Source organism: Lontra canadensis, unplaced genomic scaffold, assembly GCF_010015895.1.
Source record: "Lontra canadensis isolate GAN:19392208 unplaced genomic scaffold, GSC_riverotter_1.0 scaffold87, whole genome shotgun sequence".
In the NCBI taxonomy this organism is placed as follows: Eukaryota; Metazoa; Chordata; class Mammalia; order Carnivora; family Mustelidae; genus Lontra; species Lontra canadensis.
Genome location: NW_022631081.1, coordinates 7,701,173 through 7,710,408, shown reverse-complemented (window position 1 = coordinate 7,710,408; position 9,236 = coordinate 7,701,173). Strand labels below are relative to the sequence as shown.

Here is a 9,236-nt window from a genome sequence, read left to right as displayed (position 1 = left end):
TAGGATATAGGGGTTAGGCACCGTCAGGTGGATATCTTCAACCCATTTATTAACTTCCTGCAAGTCCTGGACGGGTCGGTGCTCCCTAGTCTTGGCCTTTTTGACGGGCAGCAAAGGTGTGTTCCATGGAGATTTGCAAGGAACTAGGATCCCATCTCCTCGGAGGTGGTTAATGTGTTTTCTGATCCCTTCTTTGCTTCCCGGGGAAGGGGGTACTGCCGAACGTGAATAGCTGTAGCTGTCGCCTTTAATTGTACCACCACTGGAGGTTGTTCCTTGGCCAAGCCAGAGGGCTTCCCTTCTGCCTAGACCTGGGGAAACTCGTCCTGTAGGATTTGGAGAAGGTTCCCCCCTTTGTTTCCTCTGGTTTTGAGACTGGCTCATAAAGGAGGTATTCATGTACTGCTGCCATAAGCACTTGTACAGTGAGTTGTCTCAATGTTACAGTCATGTCTCCTTCTGAGAACTGAATGCCAGCTCTTAACATGTGGAGGAGATCTCTTCCCATCAAGTTATATGGGGCATTAGGGAGGACCAAAAATCAATTTTTAACTACTCCCGAGGCCAAATTTAAAGTCCTTTCTGTATGTCTCTCTGTGCCATTTGCTCCTTGTACCCAAACTTCCTCTCCAGATAGTTTTCCCATAGGTTTAAGTAATGATGAAAATTGGGCTCCCGTGTCTACCAAAAAATCAACTGATTTCCCCTCCACTTCAATTTTTACCCAAGGTTTGGGGAGGGGCTCCGAACCATGGCCCCTTCAGTCTCTGGTGGCAACCATTGCTGTCTTCCTTTTGGGGCACTCCCTGACCCAAAGTCCTTTTTCCTTACAGTAAGCACACTGATCTGAATCTAAGTCTTCCTGCCTGCCTTCTCTGTGCTTAGGCTTTTCCTTCCATTTACTATCCCCTACCCGTATCCTCTCTGCCTCATGTAATGCCAAAACCTTAACCAGTTTTTTTTGTCTGTTTTTCATCCTCTTGTGTATCCCTGTTGTTAAACACCTTTTCTGCTATTCCCACTAACTCAGTCAGATTCTTCCCTTCAAATCCTTCAATTTTCTGAAGTTTCCTCCTTATATCTGGGGCTGACTGACTGACAAATGCAAGATTCATTGCCCTCTGATTTTCGGGTGCCTCAGGGTCGATCGGGCTATACATTTTATAGGCTTCAATTAGCCTTTCTAGGAAAGCTCCTGAAGACTCATTCTTACCTTGAGTCACCATACTAATTTTAGATAAATTTATGGGTCTCCTTGCAGCTGCACAGAGGCCTCCCAGTAGAGCCTGGTGGTAGAAACGTAAGCTCTCCTTACCTTCATCAGAGTTCGGATCCCAGTCGGGGGGTTCCCTCGGGCAGTAGTCCTCCATTTGGCGGGGATTGAGGTCCCTGCCAAGTCTCTCGCTTATCACCTTATGTGTTTCTCGCATGATATGATCCTGCTCTTCCCCGTTAAAGAGAGCCATAAGGAGCTGTTGAACATCCACCCAGGTAGGTTGATAAGCAAGAAAGACAGTCTCCAAGAGGCTAATTAAATCCTGAGGTTGGACAGAAAAGGATTTGTGTTGGGTGTTCCAGTTATAGATGTCAGAAGAGGAGAAAGGGATATAGCTTAGGTGGGGCTGCCCTCTCCCATCTGGTAGAGCAACCTCACGAAGAGGCAGCATTGGCACGGACAGTACCAGTGAGGTAAAGGGAGGCAGAGGGGGATAGAGGAAAGGGGAAGGATCAGGGCGTTCTCTCTGCTTGGTGGTCCCATAGGTGGACCCCGACCGTGTATGAGGTGGACTGGTAAAGGCATTTCAGGACCGAGAGTCAGATTTAGAGGACAAATAAGGCGGGGGGGGGGAATTCCACATCCTCCATATCTGATGGAGGTAGAACGGTCTTCTTCCCTGGCTCCCCCTCATCTGTCTGTTCTGGTTTTGGTGCTCTGACCTGCCTTAGAGGGAGAAAGATGGTTTCGTTAGCAGGGGGAAAGTGGGACTTGAGTCATTATGGCAGCTCTTCTATCAGATATCGCCAAGCCACAATGTACGGTATTTGGTCTCGATGTAGATCAAAGACCTCACTCAGGGTAGAATAGATCTGAGTCAAGGCAAATATTCCTTCCGGCGGCCACCCTGTGGAGAAAGTGGACCACTCTAATTGGCAGAGTGTTTTTAATTTTCCCGGGTAAACCTTGTCACCTGACTGAGTGGCTTTACCTTGAAAATCCTTGAAATGTTCACAAACAAGACCTAGGGATGTCACAGGCCCCTTACTCCCCGTTTGTCCCATTTCTCCAAATACAACAAACAGCACAACAGACAACAAAAAAAAACAAGGCAAAGACAACCGCAGACCCAGCGATCCCCATCCAGAGCCTGCTGCTGGTGGGCACTTTCTTGGTCCCCTGCAAACACAACAAACCACACAACAGACAACAAAAGAACCAGGCAAAGACAACCGCAGGCCCAACGATTCTTACCCAGAACCTGCCACTGGTGGGGGCTTTCTTTATCCCCCAACTGCCTAGGGGGACTTGAACCCCTCAACTGTCTAGGGGGACTCGAACCCCCCGATTGCCAAGGGGGACTCGAACCCCCTGTCGATCTACCAGCAGAGGGATGGGGCATCCCCGCATCCACTCCAGCCCTGGGGAGCATGGCCGCATCCAGCTTCTCCCCGGTGGGCTATACCCTGGAGCTCCACAACCAGACAGACAGATAAGATCCCAATACCCAACATCCCAATACCCAACATCCCAATACCTCCGAAGGCTCTTCCCCAAAATTCCCATGGGGGCTCAGTTCTCGTCGTTTGATCCCAGACGAGCCCCCAATATTAGGGTCCGTGATCAAAGGAGTGAGACTGATACAAAGCGAAGGTCAAGCAAAGCTTTATTTCACGCCAAGCATCAAGAATCAAACTGACCTGTCAGGGCTGTCTCTTACAAAAAGGTGATGACGACAACCCCGGCAAGGCCGCTCCCAACTTGGCTGCTCTGGACGAGGCCGTTGCCTGACGGGGCTGTTCCAGACGAGGCCTCTTCCCAGACAATGCTGCTCCTGAGTAGGCCGCTCACCAAGGAGGCCTCACATCGAGGAAGCTGCTCCCGGAATGACGCTGCTCCCGCAAGGCCGCTCGGCAAGGCTGCAGCTGGGGCAGCGGGGCCGCTGGCGGCTCTCACGGCTCTGACAGAGCTGTCGGCTCTGACAGCCCTGACAGCTCTTACAGCTCTGATGGCTCTGACAGCTCTGACAGCTCTGGCGGCTCTGACAGCTCTGATGGCTCTTATGGCTCTGGTGGCTCTGAAAGCTCTGACAGCTCTGATGGCTCTTACAGCTCTGATGGCTCTGGTGGTTCTGACGACTCTGACAGTTCTGACAGCTCTTACAGCTCTGATGGCTCTGACAGCTCTGACGGCTCTGACGGATCTGATGGCTCTGACAGCTCTGATGGCTCTCCTGGTTCTGACAACTCTCCTACTCCTCCAACAGCTCTCCTACTCCTCCGACGGCTCTCCTACTCCTCCGACTCCTCAGCCTCCCAAATGAACCTTTATAGGGGTGGTTGAGCCCTGCCCACACACAGGTGGCCAATGGGATTTAAACTCACCTCAGTAAATATATGTGCGCCCCACTGATTGGATGTCTTCACCTGGCCTAACCTGCCCTTGTATCTAGGCTTTGCGAGTAAGTTCCTCTGGGAGGCGCAGGGTCAAACTAAGTTCACTGCATAGGGTCAATCTAAGTTCACTGCAACAAAATGGCTCCCTCTGGCCAACCAGGCCCTTACAGTCTACTTCCCCCTACATTAGGGCCAAGCCAGGTGTCCCTTTATGTGGCTTCCCATATTCTCAGAACAGACATTACACTCTACTCATTGGTTTCAGGAGGAGTCTGTCCACCACCTCCTTTGCCGCATGAAGCTCCAACACTGGGGCCGTTTGGTGTCAGTAGGTACCAACAGCTCCCAGAAGTGACCAGGAATGACTTTTTTTTCCTTAGTTAGCTTCACCACTGGAGGGAGGGAGACCAGGGAGCCCACTACTGTACTCATGGGTCAGAGCAATGGAGGCTCCTGGGATCATAGGAAGAAGAGAATCAGGCACCAGGAGAACTGAGGGGATGAGGGAATGACTCAAAGATCTCTTGGGTTGAGGTGATGCTGTAGAGAATCCCTGAAGTGGGTATACAGAGAAGAAGACAAAGATGTATAACATGACCCAGGAGAATACAAGCCTCAGGAACAAGGGGATGAACATTCAGAAAAAGGAGCTTCTGGGTGGGAAGAGCCTGAGGAACTCAGGAAGATGGTCTTTGGTTGGTCAGGGCTTGTATATTGGTTCAGTGTGATCTATGGAGGCTCCAGGACAAGTAGTCAGGATGGAGCCATATATCTGAGGGCAAACAGGGTACACTGTGTGGCACATGAATGGAGGGAGAATAGATCCTCTTTAGGGGAGATCAGAAGGAATGTGTAAGATGGGGCAATGCAACATCTAAAAGGCTTCCTTTGGAGATTTCACTTTAATGAAATCATGTAAATGATTTTTGTCACAGTGCAAGATAAATTCAAAGCTCCTACCTGTATTCGTTAAAATAAACCAGCTCATCTCCAATACAGGAAGCATCATATTTTGGCCTCATTTTAATGGAATAAAATTACTATATTCTTAAATGTTGTTTAAAATCCTTTGCCAGGGTGTCTGGGTGACTCAGTTGGTTAAGTGTCTGTCTTTGAGTCAGATTATTTTTCTGAGGTCCTAGGATTGAGCACTGTATCTGGCTCCCTGCTCAGTGGGGAGCCTGCTTTTCCCTCTCTCTCTCTGTCTTTATCTCCCCCTGCTTGTGCTCTCTCTCTAGCTATCTCTCTCTTTGTCAAATAAATAAATGCAATCTTTTAAAAAAATGACCATTTTACTGGTATCAGTACTATGGGAGCTGAGTAAATTTTTTGACACATGTTCAAATTCTGTGTGAGAGATATGTGTACAATTTTTTACAATCCTGCACTTTCGTAAGTTATTCCCTGAAATGACAGAAAGGATTCCTGTACTGAATTTAGTTGCACTGTTGTGAGTCAGAAATCTTTAACATCACAAAATTTAAAGTCGGAAATCTTTAAAGTCAGAATGATTTTTCATAAGTTTTAGGAAGGAAACTTCCTTGAGGAGCCTACGTTTTCCTGAAGTCCACCCCACACAAATTCTGGTGTGGCACTGGAGAGGAAGTGATAGTTTAGGGTCTTGAAATGATTGGTGGATAGAGAAGGAGAACATAAAGGATACAGTAGAATCTGGGGAAAGAAATTACCCTAGGCCAGAAGACATAGCATGTCATTAATGGATAGAGAAAGAACATTCCAGAAGGACTCTGACAAGGAGAGTCCAAAGTTGGAGAAACCAGGAGATTCAGTTTTGACTTTTAATAGTTTGTGTCCCAGAGGGGCAGAGTCAAGGTGAAATCAGAGTCTGGCAGACTGTGATCTCCAGGACCCTGGAAGGGAGGGCAAACTCAGCAATGACACACAGGTGACTGTGGAGAGCCTGGGAGCAAGAAGAGCCCCTTATGGAGTGTGTGGACAAAAGGAATGGCTCCTGTGTTGCCTGCTGAGACTGGTCCTCACCTGGCAGAGTGACAGGAAGAGCAGAGGAGACCAGGTGTGGGGTGGTTAGCAAGTGGCCACCATGGAGGATCCTTGCAACTTCTTTACCTCCTAACTACTTATGGGAGGGGAGGCCAACCTGTGAGGAATTTTTTTTTCTGCTTTCTACCTCTCATGGGACTACATGCATTTCATCTCGTGTCTGGGAGTGAGTGTGTCTTGTCCTGGAATTGATCAGGTGCAGGGATATCAGACTAATCAGGGGGTTAAGCTGCAGTTTTATGAGATGGGAACAACCTGGCCTACGTCCTCCTCCCCAAAGGCCAGCCAAAGTCCACAGTCCATGTCCCAACCTGAATTTCACAGAGGGTGGAGGGAAGAGGATGCAGAGGGTGAGGAGCTGTTTGGTGAAACCTCCATCCTTTTCTTCTATTTGGACCCACATACGCCAACTGTATGATTAGTCAGTGACTGAGCACAGTTCCTAGAAGACAAGTCCTGTGTTATCCAGACTAATCAGACAATCCCCTTCTTGGTCACTATGATGTTGCCTGGGCAGATGGAGGGATCTTGTCCAGTCATCCTGAAAGCTGAGGTTCCTGATCAATGGATGATTGAGAGCCAGTCTCTCTCATCATAGGGTTGTTGTATGGTCCTTCTCTGGGACTGGAGTCATTTTGTTCCTGGGTGGGAAGGAAGTGTGAGACACACTATGTTTGTATGCTTATCCCCTCTTCCCCCAGACTATCAGCTCCCTGACCATGGGGACACTCCTGTCTTTTTTGCACTGTGACCTAAGCCCTTAGACCCGCAAACAGAATTCAGTGAAGGTTCAGTAAATGCCACGTATGCATATCACGTGGATGGTGACTATTCTGAATCAGACATAGCTGTATCCTCTGTCCCTTGTTCTATCTTCACGCTTTGGTATGGAATGAACTGTGTCCCCTAAAAACCCTGAATGATAACTCTAACCTGTATTGTGCTTATTTAAGATAAGGCATTAAGGGATTGGATAATGGATAAATGAGCTTTTAAGGTAGGTGCCCTAATAAATAAGGCTGGTATCTTTAGAAGAAAATGCAGAGACACCAGGGGTGAACACACAGAGAAATTTTATGTGAGGGCCCAGGAATAATGCTTCAATCTACAAGCCAGGAAGAGAGAACTCAGGAGAAATCAGCCCTATTGTCACCTTGAACTTGAACACTCAGCCTCCAAAATGGTGAGAAAATAAAAATCTTTTGATTTATCCACCCAGTCTGCAATACTGTTATGGCAGCCCTAGCAAACTAGCACAATCCTCAGGGGCTCTGTTCTCAGGGCAACCTGCCCCAGCATTTAGACATTTTCCACTCAGTTTGCCTACAATAGAAAATATGTGTCTCCCTGGACAGACTTTGGGGACAGAATTGAGAAACAAAGACAATATTAGAGACAGTTCGCTCAGTTTGGTTCAGACCTGGTTTAGGCCAAGCAAAAAGAAGAGAAGCAACTGCCTTGGTGGAATATGGATACTGCACAAGGAAACACCATCACTGTGGGGAAAGCAGGTTTTTGTCTCACTTCCTCACAGGACTGGAGCACTGTGTGAGCATTCAGACTGTTGTCCCACGCTGAGCAGTAATAATCAGCCTCATCCTCAGTGTGGAGGCCAGTGATGGTCAGGGTGCCTGAGCTGCCAGACCTAGAGCCAGAGAATCGATCTGGGACACCAGAGGGTCGGTTGCTACTATCATAGATGATGAGTTTGGGGGATATTCCTGGAAGTTGTTGGTACCAGTTCACATAATTACCACTCCCAATGTTGGAGCTGCTTCCAGTGCAGGAGATGGTGACCCTCTGTCCCAAGGCCCCAGACACAGAGGGTGGCTGAGTCAGCATAGACTGGGCCCAAGACCCTGGAAGGGAGAGAGCCACAGAAAGGGTCATGCTGGAATCTAGAGACAAGAAAGGAAACAGAGTTCACATGTCCTCCCAGGAACCCTTCCCTTGTCCCTTCATCCAGTCACCTGTACAGTGAGCCAGCAGGGTGAGGAGGAGAGAGGACAAAGCTATGATGGAGGCCATAATCAATCCTGCTGTCTGTAGTTCTGACAGCTGAACAGAGTCTCCCTTCATCCGTCCCTACCCCTCTTCATCCTCTGAGAGAGGGAGGGCCCATTCATGCAAATGAGACCCCCAGCTTTCTATATCCTCACTGACCCGGGGTCAAGACCTTCTGCCTGAACATGTCTGGGATTGGGTTGGGGAGGACCTGTGTGGGGTCAGGGGAAGAGGAGGTCCCAGCTGTGAGCCTTAAGCAGAGGGTACAGGCAGCAATGCCAGATGGCAAGACCAAGCTCTTATTCATTCTGACTCCTCAGAAATGGGCCCCAGTGCCCCCTGGTGTCCAGACTCAAACACATCATTGTGTGAAATGGTGAACAAAACCCCACAGAGAGAGCTCCTGCTACCTCGATGCTCTGTACACTATCCCCTCACTTAGGGCCAGGACAAATGTCCCTCTATTGTCCCTCCAAAGCTTCATGCCAGATTTTATGCTCTACTGAGACACCTCAGGGACACTTTGCCCATGGCTCCCTGTGTGGTTGATAGGTAGACTGGATTCTCTACCAAAATTTCACATTGATCAGGATCATGTTTAGATAAGTGATGGGTACCAATGGACACAAGGCCCCCTCTGTGGAGGATTCTGTGTACTTCCCCATCATGTGATGCCTCCCTGTTTTCCAGAGTTCTCCTTCCTCTGAGGTTCCTAAATCACTGAAGTGAGGAGTGTTTCTGTTCAGGTTGTGGGTAGACAGAGTTGTGTGTGTTCTTAGAGGAATTAAACTAAAAATCTTTGTCATTCTATCCATGTGTGTGAAACAACAGTTCTGCACACACTGGGGGCAGTGATTCCCTCCCAAGGTATGTCTTCCCAGCACACGGACACAAGTCTGCAGTAGCTCTGACAAGGGAAGCTGAATGTGGCATTGACCTCAGAACAAAAATGGCCAAGATACCCAAGTTCTAGGAGGGAAGGAATGACAGCTTCAGTAACTCTGATAGGGATTCGGTGACAGAGTTTATGTATCAGTCACCAGTTAGCTAACAGTGCACTTTAAAAGGGTATGTGTTCCTTTATACAAAACTCTTTTTAGTAAGGTTATTTAAACTCAATGACAAAAAATAGAAATAAGCAAACAAACAAACTCAATGACAATGTTAGTATGAAAATGCAAGTACAGATAGGGAGGGAGACAAGATAGCAGAGAAATAGGAGGTGCTGTTTCAATTGGCCCCCTAAAGTGAGCTGATTATCTACCAAAGAACTCTGATAACCCATGAAATCAGCCTGATATTAGAATTATACACTTCTGGATCTCTACAGGGCAGAAGACGCCAGTGGACAGGTATGCAGAATGGGAACATTGGACGGAATATTGGAAGATAAACAAAAGGGGGAGGGAGCCACCAGAAGTGACCTATTGGAAAGTAATGCCCCAATAAGAGAGTGTCCTGTGATTGGGGACCAACACTAACTTGGAGTATGGTTTAAGGCACTCAAAAAGAGCAAATGATTTTAAGGGGAAATTGGGTGAATCGGGCTTTTAGGGACAGGGGTTTAAGCCCACGGACCCAGGATGGCCACTGCTGGC

At 48.1% G+C, this 9,236-nt stretch overlaps 1 gene segment (V, D, J or C); it reads right to left on the bottom strand.

Moving 5' to 3' along the window:
- Nucleotides 1-5,871: 5,871 nt before the first annotated feature.
- On the bottom strand, nt 5,872-7,712 carry LOC116882719. The segment is given in 3 exon segments: nt 5,872-5,945; nt 7,167-7,493; nt 7,605-7,712. Coding segments are annotated over 3 exon segments (459 nt in total).
- Between the last annotated feature and the right edge of the window lie 1,524 nt (nt 7,713-9,236).